At 45.1% G+C, this 22,350-nt stretch overlaps 1 protein-coding gene across 1 annotated transcript; it reads left to right on the forward strand.

Annotated features, from left to right (window-relative positions):
* The first annotated feature begins 1 nt into the window (after position 1).
* DTL (denticleless E3 ubiquitin protein ligase adapter) lies at positions 2 to 14,884 on the forward strand. The gene is made up of 15 exons (XM_075267123.1): positions 2 to 47; positions 2,544 to 2,669; positions 2,812 to 2,910; positions 3,820 to 3,881; positions 4,060 to 4,180; positions 4,678 to 4,743; positions 4,894 to 5,009; positions 5,418 to 5,491; positions 5,971 to 6,074; positions 6,669 to 6,773; positions 8,362 to 8,474; positions 10,472 to 10,561; positions 10,876 to 11,008; positions 12,251 to 13,038; positions 14,822 to 14,884. Exons 1-15 carry the CDS (start codon positions 2 to 4, stop codon positions 14,882 to 14,884), a joined length of 2,106 nt encoding a protein of 701 aa, XP_075123224.1.
* The last annotated feature ends 7,466 nt before the right edge of the window (positions 14,885 to 22,350 follow it).

Here is a 22,350-nt window from a genome sequence, read left to right on the forward strand (position 1 = left end):
AATGTCTTTATTCCAGTGTGTGGTGAACAAGTCTCGCTGGGGCCGCAGTGGTGAGTAGAAATACAGGGAGTGGGGGGTGAGACCTCCAGGGTGGGGGTGTGCAATGTGCCATTGTGGCCTGCAGCACCGGGGCATGCTGGGACTTACCGTGCGCCGCACTGCTGCACTTACTGGCTTTGCGTCCCTTGGTTTAACCCTTGCATGCCTGACCCCTTGCCTGCTGGTTGGTTCCTAAAGGGTGTGTGGTTTTGGACTGCAATGGGTTAACGTTACCATAAAAATAAATGTGCAATTGGTGAAGATTTAGTAATTTTGGGCCTCTCCTGAGAGTCCTCACATAGAGTCTATGTAACTGTTCACACCGCTGGGTTTTATCAAGCGTGGCCTAGTAGTTTTCCATATTCTGCCATAACCGGTGCAATGTGTTTCTGTTTATGGCGCTCTTTGGGCAGCGTATGGCGGTAGTTTACACTTTGTTATGCATTATTGATGTATTATATATGGCACATGCATTGGGGGGGGGGGGGGTTATTAACCAACCTGTTTTCTGGGGTGCATGTGTGTTATTGTGCTGCATCTCTGGTGCATTTGCCCATTTGTTCTTGGTTCTTTTTATGACACGAGTTAGAAATGTAAGTTTAATAACTTCCCCTTCCATGAAACTGCCAGTCAATCACTAGTTGGAGGGACGAGCTTCACAAATGTCTTATTTTCCGTTTTCAATAGTCATTGCTATACAGGGTCTGTGCAGCTAGAATTTTTCTCTCCCCCCCCCCCCCTCCCCCTCCCCCTCCCCTCCTTGAGCAAGTCTGATATCCAGACTAGACTCTCTAACTTTGAGGGTGATGTCAGTCAGGGGGCGGTGCGACTCTAAGGGTCTATTCACACGACAAGGAAAAAATCTACGTCAGGAATTAGGAAATGGGTTTTTTTTTTTCTTCCAGCACAGTGTATGGACCTTAAAAAAAAGCATTAGCAGTTTTACACAAGTTTTTTTGCCAATTCCACGTGGATTTTCCACCTCCCATGGAGTGCATTGGTTTTTGAAGGTGGAATCCGCCTGAAGGAAGCGCTTTCTCCACTAGCAGAACCCATAGGGAGGCGTTTTTGCCACGTGGATTCTGACACGGGTTCAGCACCAAAATACACCATGTGAATGAACACTAAGGGAGGGTTCACATGGAGTTACGTGCCACGTGAGCTTTTGCAGGCTGTTCATGCTCCCATTGATTTCAATGGGAGCGTGGATCGTATACGCGGTGCTATTTTGCGGCCGTGATTCTGCAGCCACAAAACAGCGTCACGTATACGATCCACGCTCCCGTTGAAATCCAATGGGAGCGTATACGGCCTGCAAAAGTTCACGCGGCGTCTACGTGCCACATCACGCGGCACGTAACTCCGTGTGAACCCTCCCTTAGGGAGCCTTCACACAGAGTAAACGCGTGTATTTTTGCAAAATACACGTGTAAAAATAAGACTCCCATTGACTTCAATGACATTTTACAGGTGTATTTTTACACGTGTAAAAAATATCATTGAAGTCTGTGGGAGATTTATTTTTACACGTGTATTTTGCAAAAATACAAGCGCGTTTACGCCGTGTGAAGGCTCCCTTAGAGGGCATTCATACAGAATTTCCATGTGCTGTTTTTGATGCGGAATTCGCGTCAGCATCCACGCGGAAATAAAGCCTCCCATTGATTTTTAATGGGTTCTGCATGGAAAAAACGGAACCCATTGAAATCAATGGGGAGGCTTTTTTTTTCCGTGCGGATTCTGCGTCAGAATCTGTGCCAAAATACTCGGTGTGAATGCCCCTTAACACTGTCCAGCTCAGGGGTAGGGAACGTACGGCTCTCCAGCTGTTGCAAAACTACAATTCCCAGCATGCATACTTGCTCTGCTGTTCTTGGAACTTCCATGGAAGTGAATGGAGCATGATGGGAGTTGTAGTTTCACAGCAGCTGGAGAGCCGAAGGTTCCCTACACCTGGTCCAGCTGTAATTGGAGCTCTGACACCGCCCACTTGACATTCGAGAGTCTAGTTAATATCAGGCTCTAAAACAAACAGCACTGGTCAGGAGCAGTGGGCCAGTAGAGCAGCGACTATTGGTGAAGGGTCTTCTAACTCATTTAGTAAATGATAGCTTGTCTACAGGGACACGTTGTGTTGGACTATAAGTAACTTGCATTATTCTGTTGCTGACAGCTGCACAATCCTCTGCATCTCACCTAGTACTGTACAGTCTGTACTACTCTGAAATGCTCCTTTGTGGTGACGGTCGGTGTTGAGGTTTTCAGTTTCTAGCAGGATCCATAGTAGCATCGCCTCTCTGTTGTTCTCGACTGGCAGATGACCAGAACAGCCTTCCAGACTTCTAAAATGGCAGTAATCCTCGGTCTGCTGGACACCATTCACTATAATGGGGTCTGTTTTTTTTAAACCTCAAACAAAAAATTTCTCTGTTCGGTCTCCAAAGATGACTGGTGCCGATTTGAATGTCTCCTTACTCATTACTGAAAAATCTCTTCCAAAACAGGCTCCTCCTATGGGTTCCCCCTCCAGAGTCTCCTACAGGATTTTCAGTGCTTCAGCAATGATGAATATATCTCGTATGGTGAGGTCGGGGTAGCTGTGCCGCCTTTTGGATGTTCCTTCAGTTCAGGTAAGACGACTTCAGTTCTCTATTTTGTCTGGTATTGCTATGCTTGCCCTACAGGACCGATGTCACTTGCCAGGTTGTCGGTGCGGTCATTGAATGTAAGACGTCACCTCTTCCAGATGCCCTTCAGCTTCTTGATTTTTAGTTCCAGATATTCCTCACATTCTTGCCGTGACCAACGAGGAGGGCATTGTAAGACTGTATGATACAGAGTGCCGGGACGTGCAGCGCAAGATAGTGAAAGGTGAGAGTCAGGTTCTTGTTCAACTTTGTAAACCATGAATCTCTATAATGTTACATTTGTACTGCTATGAATGTAGGAAGTCAAGGGGTTGGATAAGATTATGGAAGAACACATACGCTTTTTGTAAACCGTGCCACAAGATGTCTGGCATTGCAGCTCAGCCTTTCAGTGTAGCAGAGCTGCAACACCAGGTGCAGTCCGTGGACAGATGTCGCTCTTCTCTGGTTTTCTCATGCTTACCAATCCCGTTCACGCTAAGGCTTCACGTTGCAAAAAACTTTCCCATTTCTTCTGTGACCTCTCCTTGGGTTGGCTCAAAAAAACAACAAAAAACTTTAAAATCTGCAACAAAAAAGCAGCTTTACTGCAGCATGGGGCCTTTACCATAGAGAGGTTGTGCCACTATGGCCATTTATCCCCAACCACAAGGCAGGATAACTGTCCAATCACCGGGTCCCCCAGTGAACATAAGACGCCTACACCCCCATTCACAAGGAGGTCTTAGGGGAACTTTTGGTCCCCCATCCGCCTGATCCGTTCTGTACATTGTATAGCAATTGTACTCTGTATTGCAGCCCCACTCACTTGAGTGGGACTGACCTGAAGGCACGCCATATGACAGCCTCGGAAATGGTGCTTGCAGAGCACCAATTATATTTCAAACAGCTGATCTGCAGGGTACTGGACTTTGCTGATCCTCATGTGATGACCTCACCTAAGGCTAGGCAATCAGTCTTATAAGGCCAGAAATCACTTAAGAAGCAGACTGTCCTATGAGCCTACCAGAGTAGAACAATTGTCTTCTGTTTGATCTCCTCAGCTCAGTAACTTAGATGGCGGGAGAGCTTGGTACATGTTTTTCTTGTCCACATATAGTTGAATAACTTGTTTTCCTCCCCCACCTTGTAGATTGGCAGGCGCACACTAATGCAGTCTTTGACCTTGCCTGGGTACCCGGGGAGCACAAGCTGGTAAGTAAATCTTAGGCTTTGGTTCTTGAATTAGTTGAGTGCATCGATAAGCAATGATTATTCTGCACATCGGGATCCTCGTGTATAGGGTGCATGTAGATCTTGGAATAGCTTCCTTGGAAGGAATGGTCTGAATAAATTTCTATCAGTGATGTTTATATCGCTCCTTATTTTACAGGTCACCGCTTCTGGAGATCAGACTGCTAAGCTATTTGATGTGAAGGCTGGGGAGCTTCTTGGGGAATGTAAAGGACACCAGTGCAGTCTGAAGTCTGTTACGTTCTCCAAGCTTGAAAAAGGTAAGTACTTTATATGGTGGCTGCATATACTAGATAAGCATCATCTCAACCCTCTGATTTCAGCAGACGTGACCCGCCATGTAATGTGTATGTTGGCCTTCAATTCTCTTCCCCAACATTAATTGAAATCCATTTGCCAAACTCTTTTGCCCTCGGGTTATCATGCTAGTCACCCCTCAGTCGGAAGATCACTGCAACAATTGCTGCTATAGGTGTCAAAAGGGGACATTAAACATCGCAATTCAATGTCAGTGCATTGCAAAATTGACGTCAGCGCTCTCCCGATTTCACTCATGCATATGCACCCTTGACCATACGCATGTATGGTCAAGGGTGCATATGCGTGAGTGAAATTGGGAGAGCGCTGACGTCAATTTTGCAATGCACTGACATTGAATTGCGATGTTTAATGTCCCCTTTTGACACCTATATCTGCAATTGTACTGATTTTTTTTGTAATTTTTTTTTTTTTTTTTTTTTTTTTTTTTGCTCCCCAGCTGTCTTCAGCACCGGAGGGCGAGATGGCAACATTATCGTCTGGGACACTCGATGCAACAAAAAAGGTAAACTTACACTCCCGATATCTGTGGCTTTCAATTTAATGAAATGTTAGCAAGAATGACTCCCCAAATTATTTCTAACTCCATGTAATATAAAGCATGTGTTCGCTTTGAGCTGGCTTGGAAGATTTACACAAGCTGTGTCTTTTTTAGATGGTTCCTATAGACAAGTTAACCAGATTACCGGGGCTCACAATGCGCCCAAAAAACAAACCCCACTGAAAATGAAGAAGCGAAAACCAGGCGCCAAAGGACTTGCCCCAGCTGTGGTAAGAACCAAATTTAAGTTGGTCGAGACCCTAGAAGGTGTAGATGGCAAAATAGTATTAATGAACACATTTATCTATGAAGAATCTATGGCCAGCTATAGATGGATGTGTGGTCATATCTAGACAAAGCAAAAGCCTTTCTGTTCAGGGGGTTCCGACTCCTTAAAATTTCCACCAATCCTAAAGGCTAGGACTGAAGATGTGATGTGCAGATGCATTGCCTCTCTAGATATCCTTTTAGCCACCCGCCTGAGCATTATACTCAATACCTGACACAATACAGGCGAATCGGTGGAGTCCCAGTGATCAGACTTCCACCATTAGCAAGTTGTCAATCTCAAAAATCGGCAGTTTCTAGTTTGCTTATTATTGCGTGATCTTCTCACTGACTTTCTCCTTCACCTTTAGGACTCTCAGCAGAGCGTGACTGTGGTTGTCTTCCAAGATGAGCACACACTAATATCTGCTGGAGCGGTCGATGGGTAAGTGATGCCCAAAGTGTATTATAGCACACATCAGTTTTATCCTGCACCACCCCAATGCTTATGTACAGTCCATGGTGTCCAGTATATGTTTCACCATTTTGAAGTGGGGATTTCCTGGGATTCTTATTAATGGAGGGCCAGTGCATGATTGGTGGTCCATTCACTCCTATAGGGTTTGCGGGACTGTAAAACGCCCACCGCTCCAGAAAATTGAGCAGTTTTGCATTCACAAGGAGACCTTAGACCAGGGGGAGGCAACCTTCAGCTCTCCAACTGTTGCAAAACTACAACTCCCAGCATGCATACTTACTCTGCTGTTCTTGGAAATCCAATGGACGTGAATGGAGCATGCTGGGAGTTGTAGCTTTACAACAGCAGGAGAGCCGAAGGTTCCCTGCCTTAGAGGAACTCTTCTTGCCTGTTTACGGCAGTCTGTTAGACACTTATCTCCTAATCTTTGGCTTATTTTCCGACAGTGTTATTAAGATGTGGGACTTGAGAAAAAATTACACCACATACCGCCAGGACCCCATCCCTGCAAAATCTCTGCCTTATCCTGGAAGCAGCACTCGGAAACTTGGTACGTCAATCCTTTATTTCTATGTTCTGTCTGTGATCACATGTAATATCTAGAGAATGATGTGGGTACATGAGTGGCCTGAGCAGGACAAACGCACAATGGTAACTTTCTACCAGTAGAAGACTCATCTCTGCCTGCTCATGTTTGTTGTCTAGTAATGGCCACCAGCAGAATCTAAGAAATATTTTATGCTATGTCTATACTCATCCATAATTAAGGAATAACCCACAGTGACTGATATTAATCCACACTTTGGGGCAACACGATGGCTCAGTGGCTAGCACTGCAGCCTTGCAGCTCTGGAGTCCTGGGTTCGAATCCTGCCAGGAACAACATCTGCAAGGAGTTTGTATGTTTTCCTCGTGTTTGCGTGGATTTCCTCCCATACTACAAAGATATACTGATAGGAAAAAATGTACATTGTGTGCCCTATATGGGACTCACAATCTTAGAGGAAAAAAAAATCCACACTGTACCTGTATCTTTAAAAGAGTGTAAATTCTTCATGACTGGGGTTCATTTGCTATAGTAATTGTTATACTGTAAGCCATATAACAGTGTTACTGAAATATTGCATCTGTTCTTATTTTTCAGGTTATTCTAGCTTAATTTTAGACTCCACCTGCACCAGCCTATTCGCCAGCTGTACTGATGATAATATCTACATGTTTAACATCGCCGGGATAAAGCGTGATCCTGGTAAGTGTGATGGGACCAACGCTCCTTTACCTCGGGAGTATATAGCTTACAGGCAGCTGATCGTGTGTTATCCTCCAGGTTTGGTTAATGTAGTGTAATTAATCAGTATACCTGCTGATAAACGTAGTATGTGGGAGAATTGTATGGTTGTGCCTCAAGGCCAGGTCAGGGGTTATCTTCATGACTGTCTGCAGACTTTATATTAGCACTCTCAATGGCTGACTCTTATTTCCAGCTACTCCCTCTTTATAGACCACTCGTGATACCGGCAGTCTTGTCACGCCAAAGAAACCACCAGACTGTCAGAAATGAGGCTTCTCTACAGTAGAACAAACACGCACGCAAGATAATAATAATACATTTTATTTATATAGCGCCAACATATTCCACGGCACTGGACAATTTGTAGGGTTCAGATACAGACTGATACATAACAAAGAATTTAATTTCACACAATGGGACTGAGGGCCCTGCTCAAGAGAGCTTACAATCTATGATACAAGAGGTAGCAGGGGCGGTATTGCTTATACAGTATTCAGACAATTCTGTAATAGAGGTTACTGTCAATACACAAATAATACTGTATGAGCCATCACTAGTGGTGACCTTTAACATTTGGATGGAGATTGAACAAATAAGTTAGGCTGGAAAGGCAAGCAAGATAACTATAACTATATCAGGGCTAGTTCACACGGGCACAGAGGGGGCGGATTATGGTGCGTATAATCCGCATGTTGCTGCTTATGAAAAAAAGCGAGCTGCCCTTTCTTCAGGTGGTTTCAGCGGCTCATTGAGCCGCAGCAACCTCCGGCCCATTCATTTGAGCCTACTCTAATGGGGGGGGGGGGAGTTGTGGCAGGCGGGTTTTGATTCGAAAGTGACGCGGCTCCCTGCGTCACTCTCGGTGCCAAAATCTGCGCTTCCACTCCCCGTGTGAACTAACCCTCAAGAAACTCAGCGCTCACTTGCATCAGCTAATAGTTATCCCCCTGTTCACATGCGACACTTCCACTCAGATTAGGCCTGCGACTTCTATGTCACAGTAATTTCTTTGTGACACAGGACCGACCCGAACCCTCTGCATTTGAGTGTAAAGGCTTTTTAGTATCTTAGAATGCATTCCCTGTATCAAGCAGCAGGGGGCAGTATCATCCCCATAAATCCTACAATGGGTTTGCATGGAGCGTACAAGTAAAGTGTTGTCTACTTTCTCGACTTGAGGTCAAGCTGGTAAGAGGTTTGAGTGGAATTCACAGCTCTCCGGCTCTTTATGTGGAAGTGAACCCGCTGTAAGATTTATGACATTGCAGGAATTCCTTCTCCGGGGAGAGTGTGGTGTGCCCTGGTTACCGGCTTATTTTTAGCTTGTGTCTGCTTTCACAACTCATTTTTACAGCGGTCCTTCTAATGCTTTTAAGTAGATGTAAACACAAGTAGTCTAATGGGCCGGTTACCATAACTGCGCAAAACTCATATTAATGAAATATGGCTGCCGTCATCTGAGCGATATAATAGGTAATGGAGGGTCTGCCTGTGCTCCTGTAACCCTTCATGCGTCTGATCCGCTATCCCCGTTTTCTCTTCTCAGTTTCTGTATTCAGCGGCCATCAAAACTCCACCTTTTATATAAAGTCCTGCCTGAGTCCTGACGGTCAGTTTCTCCTTAGCGGCTCCAGTGACCACAGTGCTTATATCTGGAAGGTAAGTGTTTCTAGAAATGCTTATTCTATAGGGTTTCATGGCAGCCTGTGCAGGCAACATATATTGAAATGCTAATAAATAGAGATGAGCGAGTACTATTCAAAACTCCTGTTTCGAATAGCACGCACCCATAGGAATGAATGGATGCATGGGGTTAAGCCGCCGGCAAAGTCTGCGTGCCGGCCGCTTCCATTCATTCCTGTGGGTGAGTGCTGTTCGAGACGGCCGTTTCGAATGGTACTCATCTCTACTAATAAATTGCTATTGCAAAGATTCAGATGGCACACTGAGTTAATATTAGGGGTCTCAGTCAGTGTCCTCCTCTATTAGAGGGCCGGGTGCTGATTTCACCATGTGATTTGGGGTCAGAGCCAGCCGGGTACCCACCAGGTTACCCCTAGCGTATGAAATGCCAGAGGAAGAGGTGGATGAAAGACTCGCTGGAGAACTCTTTGTACAGGGTATACTACTACCTTCCATCCATATAGGTACTGTTGGTTTATGATCCCTATTTCAGCCATCCAGTTTTTAGTAAAGCTTGCCCATTACTTTAGTAACTTGAGGGGGTTACAGAGGCTGCCGTCCCTTTACCCCCGATGATAAACCAAAGCTTGAACCAATGTATGGTCCATGAGGAAGCTTACTGGAATGTATTCACATAGTCACAAGGTTCCCCCATACTGTTCACAGCCCTCCCCTCCCGGGGTGACACATGTTGTGTATGAATGGCTGTCTGTTGTATGTTGTGAGCTCAGAACAGCTGGACAGACTGGAATCGTCGCCTTGCAGAGTGAAAGTGTCTGTCAGCTGAGGAGCAGATGCTGCTTCTTCCTCCTCACATGTGCTCCGCGTACACAGGAACGTCTACTGTGCTACATGGCTGTAGTGGAAACTAGTGAAAATGACTGAGGGATGTACAGAATAACCCCCCACCGCCGCCTCGGCCAGTCGGCCCCTCTGCAAACGGCTCTCAAGGGGTCATGTGACTGCCTAGATCCTGCAAATGCCCCTCTTGCTTTGCCGATTCTTGCATGCTGTATACGCAGTGGTGTCGTACCGAATACTATAAGTAGAACGTATGATACTAATGTCCATGTTTATATGCAATGCAGACATGTAATATATGCAGATTTACTAATGCTGTCTGTCACCCTACACGTTTATAAGCCACATATATGTTGTTATAGGATGGTTCATCACACAGTTTGTCATGATGTTTTACAATTTAATAAAAAATTTTTCGATATAAACATATTTTCTATAGTCTTTGACCTCTGATAAATTCCTTAGTATATTGGCACATGACTTGGTGTGACCGTACAGACTGTCTTGTCCTGATGTACTTGCTATCGGCAGCTCTTGGTGCTTTCATGTACCGTACTTGCAGTGACTTCCCCCTCCTATGTGTGTGATGTAGAGCAATGGTGATTTGCATATCTTGGCGTTGGGTGCATTGAGGTTTCCTGTTAGTATTATAGATGTATGATACTTGTGGTTAGCTGTGCAGTTATATCTTGCAGCAAAAATGTATGAATCTTTCAGCATCTTTTGTCTTAAGTTGGCCATGAACTCCAACCTTGAACACCTTGGCCACTATCTTGTACATGTATACTGTATGACTGATGCTGGGTATACGTGGTGTGCCGTCTGCACCCTGAGCATTATATAGTACATTGTTCTTTACGTTTCTAGGACTAATTATAGGGAGCGGAATAGTTGGGTGGTCCTAAGGCTTATACCATTACTAATAAAGTATAGCAGCCTGTTACATGTGGAGCAGACCATGCTGGTGTAGCATTTCTGTACATGTTCCCTTTGCTCTCTGTAACTCTTCTGAGTGCTCGGGCTCACTGGTGAAGATCAGCGCTGTCTTCTGACCCATCACTGCCTTCCCCCTGTTTAGCTTTCCTTCCTTTTCTAAGCTCTGGCTGTAGTTTTATATTCATTTACTTATTTTATGCAAAAAATAATGCATTAACAATTCATTTCTGTTGTAGGTTTCCAATCCTTACACTCCTCCTGTGATGCTTCAGGGGCACAATCAAGAAGTCACCTCTGTCACTTGGTCTCCTACTGACTTCACCAAGGTTTGTCCTTATTAATACGGATTATTCTGCATTGAATACAACCACCGTCACAGTGGCGGCAGCGTTGTCTTCTCTAAGTGATTATTCACACGTGCAGAAATTTTTGCAGAGCGGTTCCGTTTTTCTTGATGGGGTTTGGCAGCAAACTCGGGGATCTCTGCAATCCCCATTTAGATGAATGGAGCAGTCACATGCATTTGTTTGTATCAAATCTCACCGTGAATCTTCCCTTATGTTGTCTGTTGGGGACTAGATAGTAGGTTTGTTTTTTCGGGGCTGTTTACACTAAATCCTTGTATTTTGTTCCCCAATAGATTGTTACGTGCTCCGATGATAACACTGTAAGAGTTTGGAGACTGAAGAAGGGAAACGGCAAGAGAATCGAAGAAGAAAATATGATGAAAGTGGGATGGACTTATCAAAAGAAGATTGAATTTCCATCTACAGGTGGGCGTTCACCTTACAGCCATACAAGATCTACAATCCACTAACCTATGGCTCTCCAGTTATTAAAAAAATTCCACTTTCTGAGAGTTAGTTACAATATAAGCCTACAGCTACCGCAGTGTTAGCCCCAGAACAGATTAAAGGGATTCTACCATTAAAACTTTTTTTTTTTTTTTTTTGTGGATAAGACGTCGGAATAGCCTTTAGAAAGGCTATTCGTCTCTTGCCTTTAGACGTGGTCTCCGCTGCGCCGTTCCTCAGAAATACCGTTTGTTTATTTTTTTCCGGTATGCAAATGAGTTCTCCCGCAGCAATGGGGGCAGGCCCCAGCGCTCAAACAGTGATGAGGGCATCCCCACCGCTGCCAGAGAAGTGTCTCCAAGCGCCACCTTTTTCTGTGTCCGCAGCGTCATGTTCAATGACTTCTTCCAGTGCAGGCTCGTAACCGAGCGGACTGAGCAGGTGCACAGGCCACGGGAAAATGGCCGCTAACAGTACTGTGCAAGCGACCATTTTCCCGTGACCTGTGCGCCTGCGCCGTCTGCTTTGCTAGAAGTTACGGAAGACATTGAAGATGATGCGGTGGACGAATAAGGAGGTGGCACTTGGAGACACTTCTCTGGCAGCGGTGGGGACGCCCTCATTGCTGTTTGAGCGCTGGGGCCCATCCCCATCGCTACTGGAGAACTCATTTGCATTCTTGTAAAAACGGTATTTCTAAGAAACGGCGCGGCGGAGATCACGTCTAAAGGTAAGAGACGAATAGCCTTTCTAAAGACTATTCTGACGTCTTATCCAACCAAAAAAAAGTTTTAATGGTAGAATCCCTTTAAGCAAATACACCACCTAGGGAGTAACAGGGGTCCGCTTTTCATGTGTCTGGTAGTTCTGTGCATTATATCCACTTTCCAGCCACTGCTATATTCACTAGGCTTTTATACGTTAGGGTTGGTGGTTGTAATAAATATATAATTTAGTCTCTTACCATAGTAACGTGTAATCGCAGCGATTGGAAAGTCGTCACTTATTTTATGCAGTAATAAGGACCAGAGGAGAATCTGATAAAGGTGTTACAAATCTCATGGTCCTCTTGTAATAAGGATTTACCTTACTGCTGCTCTCATGCTCAAAGATAGAAAGTTTTGGAATAAATGTATATACAATCCATGAAAGGTAAAACTTTTAGTTTAGTGTTCTGAAAAGTCATTGAATTAAGTCTAACCTTATTTCCCCCTCTCGTAGCTGCCGTACTCCGCACACCTGCAAAATCTCCCAGGGGTAAAAGTCTGCTAACAATGTCTTCTCCAACACCGGCCACCTGTGCGCCAAGTTATACCGGCGACCTCCCAATGTCTTCAAGCACACCGACCTCTCCTTTCCTGGCCATATCCAAACTGTTCACCCCCGAGAGGCAGAAAGCGGTGTCCTCCATGACGCCTTCCAGCTCACAGTCACTATCTAAAGTCTCCATAAGAAATTGGGTTACTTGTACACCAAGGTTGCTGATGCCCCTCCCCAAAACGCCATCCCCTCGGAAGGCGTTTACTCCCGTTGAACAATACTCCACAGCTTCTGAGTCAAAAGCGCCACCTACGTATGAGAAGAGGGCGAAGAGGCGTCTGGAGACCAGCAACGAAAATGCAGAGCACGAATGTTTTACTTGCTGTAACTGTGTGACTGAGCTGGACCCGAGCGTGAAGAAGTCCAAGCTAGAGCTGTGTGATGTAGAGAAGGATGACGGCGCGGGCACAAGGTGTCTAAATGTGGCCGATCTGGGCAAAGACTCTGTAGAGGAACCTGCTGCTAAACGTGCCATAGATGTCCCTGATGGTGCCATGAAATCGCCCTCTATTGTAAAATCTGGACTCAAAAACAAAGAAAACACGCCGGAGAAAAACTGGCTGTTTGCATTGGGGAGCAAAATGAAATCTGATAAATCCTCAACACACTGCAAAGGAGCAAACAGTCCCTCAAGTAGCGCAAGTGCAAAAAAGACCCCTGCGAGAAGCACCGCAAACTCCCCCGTATCTGTAAGTATTGTCAGACTATGAAACTTCTCCAAAATTGACGTATAGCTGCCCCATTAGTTTACATACCCCAACCTCTAGATGGGAATTCTCCTTTTTAAAGGGTTGTGTGAACATTGAGCTCCCTCTAGTGGTAGCAGCAAGCGGCCATAATGGTTTTATTTCAAGGGAACCTGCTTGATCATGCAAAACTGCAGGTCATCAGGTAGGGGCATGCCCTAATACTTAAGTACTCTGTGCATTGAGCTGTTTTATAGCTTCTACCATCAGTTTTAGTGAGTGTAGTGGTCTCTTTGGATCCTCCAGGTGTCTGTCACAGCTACGTAAAACTGTGGGGGTAGCTAAATGTCTGGAGCACTTAAGTGTTGGAGATTACCTCTATTGCAGTGCTAATGTGGATCGGTTTGGTTTTTACAGCTGTGCTTTTATTAAAGGCATAGCTAGTTAGAGCAGTGGACAGGTTATGGATAGTATGTAAGCAGTCCTACCTTATGACAAGCTGTTTTTAACCCTTTCTTGACATCCGCCGTAATAGACACTTGACATCTATCACTTTGGTGTGGCCATCCACTCCTTATCCCTAATCTGTAGCACGCTCCAAACCAAGCGCATTTCTGCTGTTTCCGCACATCTAGTGAGGCATAAAGTGTCCGAGGACAACATCAAGTGTGTGCCGCCATCCAATGCCAACACTGCCTCTGGCACGTATTAAGTCACTTGGCCTCTTTCTGTAGACCTGCCCACATAGTAGTAGCAAGATGGTACTTGACAATTACTAATCAAACTACTAGAACTCTGAGGTTTTTGCAATCGCAATGACATTTCACCTAACACCAAGGAAATCTAACGTACAGTGCTATAGACTATGATCTATACTGGGGCTGTGTAAGTACAACTCCAAGCAGGTTTGCACCTTCAGGCCTTTGCATCTCGATGAGATCTTGACCCAGCAGCTTTTAATGTTATATACAGTATTGGGCAAACCTTGGCATGTGCATGCACACGTACTAGAAAGAATGCTTTTGGGCATAGAAGGGTTAATAGTAGAGATGAGCGAACACTGTTCAGATCAGCCGATCCGAACAGCACGCACCCATAGAAATGAATGGAAGCACCTGTGACGCCGGCCGAACGTGCTGTTCGGATCGGCTGATGCGAACAAAGTTCGCTCATCTCTAGTTAATAGCTTATTTTTATGAAGACTTGTAAATCTCATCCATATTTGGTGTGACCTCTGCCTTCCATCAGTTCTTCTCAGTCTGTTCACGCCATCTTGGAGAACCAAGCACAGATCTTCTATGGCTGTAGGCTTGCTTCAATCCATGTGTCTCTGCCGATCGTCCCAGACAGACTGGATGATATTGAGATTAGGGTTTATGTCGGAGCCGTATCGCCACTTCCAACGGATCTACATTACCTGTATCCTCTGACCTTTGCCTGTCATCCTTCTCGGTACGCTTGCAAAGGTCACACCGAATATTGCTGGGGTTTAGGTTTCTCCAGACAGAAGCTTATTGTGATCGCCACTAGAAATGAGCGAGTACTGTTGGGATCAGCCGATCCGAACAGCACGCTCCATAGAAATGAATGGATGCACCTGGTACTTCCGCTTTGACGCCGGCCGCTTAAGCCCCCGGGTGCCGGCTACATCCATTCATTTCTATGCGAGCGTGCTGTTCGGATCGGCTGATCCCAACAGTACTCGCTCATCTCTACTCGCCATCAATGTGTGTTTGCCTCATTCGTGTTCTTGTATATAACTGTGTCCTTTCTTTGCTTTCTTCAGACTTCAGCCCCAAGTTCAACAAAGAAGATTTCCATGTACTTTCAGAAGAAGCCTACAGAGTAACGTTCCCGCCATCATGAATGTGACCACATATGGTGCTGGTCCTATGGATGTCGCTAGTTCTGTCTCGTGAACCAGAGATGACTTTATATAAGCTGATATAACAGACTTTGTTACCCACAATCCTCCAGCTGGCGTCTGTATCATGGCAGTACGGCACACCTATGGAGGCTTCCGCTCAGATGTGCCTATAGGGTGTACATGTATCTTGCATGGTGCAGATCTCAGCAATCCTTGACTGTTCTGTTTTCCTACCTGTTTCATCCAGCTGAGGGCATGCTGGGTGTTGTAGTTTCCAGTATAGGTTGCAGTTTGTGTAGGTATTTCCATCCTATTACTGCATTCTTACACTACAGACCTGAAGCGGATGTGCCGGCGCACACATCCGCAGTGGGTAACGTTGCGATCGATCCGTTTCCCTTGTCTCCAGTCGATCTGCTTTAATGTTCATGTTTTAAGGAATTTTTACATGGTTTTTAGTCAATGTTCGCAACTTCATTTTATGTAGAATTTTACATTTTTATTTATTTTTTGGTTTATGGTTTTATTGATATTGTCCTATTAACTGTTGTAATGTAATGTGTAAATATAGAGATCTTCTATAAAATTGGCTACTGGTCCTGGGCTTTTCTTCATGTGGATTTACACTCCGAAGTTGTTGGATTGGGGCATAAAAAGCTGCACCCGAATATAGTGGAATGGTGCCCATGGTAAACAATCGGGCCTTCACTTTCTAAAGGCCTTTGGATTGAATGGTTGGCATTGACAACCGCTTGCTTTTCTTATGACCACTTCCAGGGCATCTCCTGCGTCTGTGGACATGGCTATACCGTCTTACATGGCCCTCAGGCATCTGTCTGCAGTATCTAAGCCACAAAATCTGCCACTAAGCGCTGTACCTAAAACTGGCCTATTATATACTAGCATTACCCGTGACTTTGTCCACGCCACCCTCACTCCCTGCGCCAATCACAACTTACACAGGCCCACACTCCCCTGCGCACCTGTCTGCCTTCCCCCGTGCATGCGCAGCATCGCCGAGCCAGTTTCCTAGCCGTACTGCACCGAAGCCTGCCACTCCATCCACACGCAACAACGTCCCCGCCAGTGCTACACATACCAACTCCCCCGGGTGGCCTCACTACCTATTCCCTCCAAGCCCCCACCCCATACCCGCCGCACTAACCATGGCGATGCTCCTGAAGCGTGTGTCTTGCTGCTGCACGAACACCCGACGTGTGCGCTCATGCCCGAGACGTCTGGGTTCCTGGCCACACACTATGCGGGGACGTGCGGCTGTCCACTTCAAGGCTTGGAGTGAGCGGCCGCCAGTTTTAACAGACTGTACATGGTCCCTCGCCATGCCCACTTTTCGCCGCCAACATATGGAGCTGCGGCGCTGGCTCCATAGGCCGCCCACACACCGTCATGTACCAGTAGGAGGTGCGTTAAAATTCCAGCGCTGACGTCACGGCAGGTCCTCCAGCGGAGCTGGAGCCAACTTTTGACGGTCGCGGTGGTGATTTGGGGTGTGTGACCCACTTTTAAAGTAGCCTAGGTTTCCTTCCTGACCAATATGTAGCCCTGTGTGAAACCTCCAAAAAATTAATTCAGCCGTTTGGCTGTGATCGATCCGCAAACACACAAACTTTCACATTTATAATATTAGTAGGATTAAAGGGTTTGTCCAAGATGAAGTACGCCAAGCACAGACCATCACTATTGGACATCCAACTCCTACTTCTGGCTCTGTACACTATAGATATCTGCTGGGTGTCTGGGCCCCACCAATCCCATATTGATGTCCCACTGATGGGCTATCCCAAGGGTAGGTCTCGGACAACCCCTTTAATTGTCTAGCTCAGAAGACCCATCAGAGTGACAATCCAATTTCTACTTGGTGACAAGTGAGCGGCGCCATTTCTCTGCACATACTGCTGCCAGCGAGTGGTTATTTATATCGCCTCTCATTGGCAGGCTTCCACTTGTAGACCAGATGGTGAAAGTTATCAGGAATGTGGTTTATTACCCGGCATGTCGGCCCCTAACTCTGTATGAGTAGGGTTGTGGTCATGGCTTATGTAACAGGTGCTGGTGACCGGGCAGACCTCAATGTATAAGAAATTGCCACTAAAGGGTTAAAAATCTGGTAGTTTTTAAGCTTAGTAGTCCAAAGTCTGACTTCACACGGCCGAGCTCAGGCCAAGAAACTGTTAAGTTACTGCTTGAAACGAGGCTCAGCTGCATTGACTTGTTCGAGCAGGTAAATCCACCAATACATGGACAGATTCTCGCCCGGGTCAAACAAACGCTGCAACCTCTTCACTACCTAGGCCCGCTTCACATCTGTTTTCGGGGATTGCATTCCCCTCTATGCATGAAATGCAATCTTTATCTAGTCTTAAAGCCACAAATCTATCTTTGCTTCAAAATACATGCCTGTACTTCCAGTAGATCCCAAGATATCGCTGGTTGAAATGGAGCTGTATATACTTGCAACTTCTTGTTGCAAGTATATGCAAAAAAAATCTTGTTCTCCTTTGTAAAAAATCCACTAATACAGAACTGGGGCCGGACCTCTAAGAGCTGGATGAATTGGCCACGATATACGGTCCCTGGATCGCCTGGAGTTACCGGCCTAAACAGACATGCTAGGAAAAAATTTAGCTTGAAAGTCATGGAAATATCCAAATTTTTTGTGACCCTTTCTCTTTTATGAAGCCCTTACCTCTTTGCTATGTCAGAGTTATAATCACTTGCATTAGTTTACTGGTGTCATTGATGCCCGAGGTCTATGCCAGTTGCGAGCTGGCGTCAAGTTCATTGCACACGCACGGCCCTGCCAAGTGCCTGATTTTATGTTTGTTTTTTTAATGGATCTCCTCCTCCGGGTTCAGTTTAATACTATTGATCTGGCCAGTACAGGGTGCAATCTATCTGATATACAGACCTCAGACTAGCCTGCACCCACCCCCCAATTTAACAAAGACTTTAGTCCAAACCCTCTAAATAAATATGGACCCCAGACTAGTTCCTGTAGCCCAAAAACATTTTATAGACCCTGGATCGGATTTCCTAAATTAAAACAGGTCATCCTGTTAGGCCTGGTCAGTATAAATACTGTATTTGTGCTGCTTTTAGGCCCCACAGGTTGGAAACGCCACGGGAAAAATTGCAGCGTTTTACAGTAACGGCAAAGTGGATGGGTTTCGTGTGAATCCCATGCGTTTAAAACCGCAACGTGGACACACTGCAATTTCCAAAAACAGTGCGGTTTTGGAAATTGCAGCATGTCAATTATGTCTACAGAAATGGCGGTGGCTTTCCTGTAGATCTAATTGTAATAGTCTGCAGAGTCTGCAAACTTTCTGTTCAAAGTGCTGCGGGAAGAACCACGATGTGTTCTCGCCACGTCCGGTGGGGCCGTAGACTCCATGAAATTAAAATTTCATATGGGTATGTTTTCTATTCCGCTCAGACCAGACTACAGATACCGCTCCTTGTCGTCCCCCTTCACTTTAGTCAATGTGGACCGGAATATTCTATCCGCTGGATTTCCCTAGTCAGGAGATGGGACTCCTTGTATCTTGGTGATCTATGCTGGGGGTCCCTGCAGCCCTACTGTCCCCTGCGAGGAGGCCGGGACTCCCAGCAATACAGATCACTATGCTACAGGACAAGGAGTCTGAAGATCTGACTAGGTTCGGATTGGCTTTACGCTGGGTTCATACCAGCGCCCGATCTCAGTTTCCGTCTTCTGCTGACAGAAGACTGAGCCCTGGCAGACCGTGTCCGGCTGTGAGCGTTTTGCACTCTCTGCGGCGAAACAGGTTTTTTTGGGGTTTTTTAACCGGACACAAAGTTCTGCATGTCCGGCTTTGTATCCGGTTTAAAAAAAAAAAACGGTTTTGCCATGGAAAGCACAAAACGCTCATGGGCACTCACAGCCGGACACTTTCCAAACCTATTCAAATGAATGTTTGAAAAATGACTGCAGGTTTCCGTCTCCTGTCCAGTTTCGGGCAGGAAACGGAGACCCGGGGCGCAGATGTGAACGAGCCCTTGCTAGTCCGTATTGCCTGTGTGTATAGAGATTTAGGTGCTATAAGTGAGGAGGAACTGACTGCAGCTAATGCTTCTCTATGCACAAGGCATCCAATGGCGCTTGCAGTCACAGCTTATAAATCTATTAGGATGAATAAAATTTTCATGAAATGGAAGGCAGATGGCGGTATGATATAGACCTCATACACCTCTATGGCAGCACTATTACTACTCTCTATAACCTGATGCTTAGCCCCCATAGGGGTCAATTCTGCAGCAGATGTCAGTCTATGCTGCACTTACCTCTATGGGGGCTTCTAATGTGATGACATGGAGGAGGACAGGACCTGCTCTAGTTTCATCGGACGTGTGCATGGAGCCTTAGCACTAGTACTATGAACCATTGTGTTATATGGGGTGCATAATAAAGGGGAGTGGGCAGCGATGTGTTTGTCTTACTTGTCCTCCGAGTATTGTAGGGTGGGACATTACTGATACTAAGAACTTGGTGCCGTTTCCTCTCATCTCCCGATTCAAGAACATCAAAGTAATGATAAATGACTGTTTTAATACATATGAGGGAAGAAAAGTGACGGCTCCCGCCGCTGGCCATGAGGAATTCCTAGAAAGAGATAATTATTTCCTGGAAGTAAACATTGGAGACTTCTTCAAGACTTTAATGAGAAAATAGTGCATGGCGGTCCAGCCGCTCGGATACGGCGCCTATCGGGGTGTTCATCCCAATGACTACAGATCTGGCCATGTCTCATTTATATGTTAATACAAATACCTCAAAGGCAGCAGCCTATAATCTCAGCCTGGGTGTATATTCCCACAGATTATATACTCGTCGTGGGACTATGGTCTCAGGATTACGTCTTCACATCACCCAACAATCATGAAGGCAAGTCACCAGATAGTCAAAGATCCTAGAAAGGGCATGTTCCCCTATATACAGGCCATGAGTTATCGTCGTATCTGGTTCTGGGAAAGCTGGGTGACAACCACCGTGACCCAGCAAGAAGCATCAAAAAACTGATGCAAGCAAAGCACTTGTGCCCGCTGTCAGTGATCTAAAGCTCAAGTCTTGGCAAGTTAAGCCTTGAGATGCTGCTAGGTACCCTCATACAGGATAGGTGGAGGCCGTAAGTTTGGCTGCGACTCCTGTGCAAACACTCATTTCAAGGATGATCACATCTTTCCTACTAGCCAAAAATCTCCTTATGTAAAAAGGCAAATGTTTTAAAGATCATCGTCCCCATACAGATCTTATCAGGCTGTGTTATGGCCTAAATATACCAAAAATATAGCACGTAAAGCGGAGGGGTAGGTATAGTCCATTATGATTAAATCGTATTACCCTCCATTGTAAAGCCCTTCAAGAAAAGCATGTCTTCAACCATATATATAACTACACAAACACAAAGACCTGGCAAAACCAGATGGTTGTAGACACTCAACATACCAAAGTCAGATAATAGTATAAAAATATACCTTTATTTATCAGATACAAACAAATACATAGATATAAATAACATACTGGACAAATGCACAAAAAAGGCAACAATACACTGAAATGATCATATAGTGGAAAAGCTAATAAATACAGTGATCAGCTAAATCTGATTATATACCCAGAAAGTATTAATAGATATAATAATGCCCTTCTTCTTTTTTCCTATACATAACGTCGGACACTGACCAATAGTGTGTTATCAGGAGAAAAGAAATAGTTGCACATACCTACAACATATCGTTATTATAAAGGCAGAGCACAAATACCATAAACATATGAACGGCATATATAGAGAATATCAGATAAAGAGCTTAAATCTTACCCATAGCAAGTAACTATAGTAGAAACAAGGATCTTAGAGTGTAAGTCGCCCACCCGACGCGCGTTTCGGCATGCTACAAAGCCTTCTTCCGGGGGTGGAGTTTGTGTGAGACATAGGTGGTCTAAATATACCCCATAATGGCGGACCCAACCAATAAAAGTATCCCAATCTAAGCACATGATGTATACGGGGATGTATCAACATACCCAGAATCATGACGGCACATAGCAAAGGGAAAAGAAGAGGGAGGGTCCGGTTCATCATGTGACAACGAATTCGGCACATGCCCACTGCACAATGCTTGGTGCGGTCACGTGGACACGGACCGAAAGCGAGGCGTGGTAGGAAACCAAGCCTCACTTCCATCCACTCCATGCAGCCACAGCCAGCCCGCAGGAGCATGTGCACTCGTGTGCGCACATTATTAGAACGGACCTACCAGCATCCCCGTATACATCATGCGCTTAGATTGGGATACTTTTATTGGCTGGGTCCGCCATTATGGGGTATATTTAGACCACCTATGTCTCACACAAACTCCACCCCCGGAAGAAGGCTTTGTAGCATGCCGAAACGCGCGTCGGGTGGGCGACTTACACTCTAAGATCCTTGTTTCTACTATAGTTACTTGCTATGGGTAAGATTTAAGCTCTTTATCTGATATTCTCTATATATGCCGTTCATATGTTTATGGTATTTGTGCTCTGCCTTTATAATAACGATATGTTGTAGGTATGTGCAACTATTTCTTTTCTCCTGATAACACACTATTGGTCAGTGTCCGACTTTATGTATAGGAAAAAAGAAGAAGGGCATTATTATATCTATTAATACTTTCTGGGTATATAATCAGATTTAGCTGATCACTGTATTTATTAGCTTTTCTACTATAGGATCATTTCAGTGTATTGTTGCCTTTTTTGTGCATTTGTCCAGTATGTTATTTATATCTATGTATTTGTTTGTATCTGATAAATAAAGGTATATTTTTATACTATTATCTGACTTTGGTATGTTGAGTGTCTACAACCATCTGGTTTTGCCAGATCTTTGTGTTTGTGTGTTATGGCCTAGTCAGATGTCAGAAAATGAAGAGGAACTTGATTCTACTTCCCATTGAAAACAAGGCAGAACACAGCCCTAAGGTACATCACATGGCTGAACTTAAGGAAGGTTCCACCTTAAAATCAGCTCCATTACCCGCCTGAAATCTGACTGCCATTCATTTTAATTAGGACGAAATGCAGAAAAAAAATAAGCTTCATGCTCGATCTGCACTGACCCACTACAGGAGAACGTCTAAAACATGGCTGCTGTAATAATCTATAGTGGAGGTACCTTTAAATAGCAATAGTACCTTATATAATATACTGAGGTGCCAGGCGGAAGTATTTTCTGACAGTGTTCTACACTGTGTATTATAGATAGGTTCCTAGGAGCCCTGACAGTGTTCTACACTATGTTTTATAGATAGGTTCCTAGGAGCCCTGACAGTGTTATACACTATGTATTATAGATAGGTTCCTAGGAGCCCTGACAGTGTTCTACACTATGTTTTATAGATAGGTTCCTAGGAGCCCTGACAGT

This window comes from Leptodactylus fuscus, chromosome 3, assembly GCF_031893055.1.
Source record: "Leptodactylus fuscus isolate aLepFus1 chromosome 3, aLepFus1.hap2, whole genome shotgun sequence".
NCBI classification, from domain to species: Eukaryota; Metazoa; Chordata; class Amphibia; order Anura; family Leptodactylidae; genus Leptodactylus; species Leptodactylus fuscus.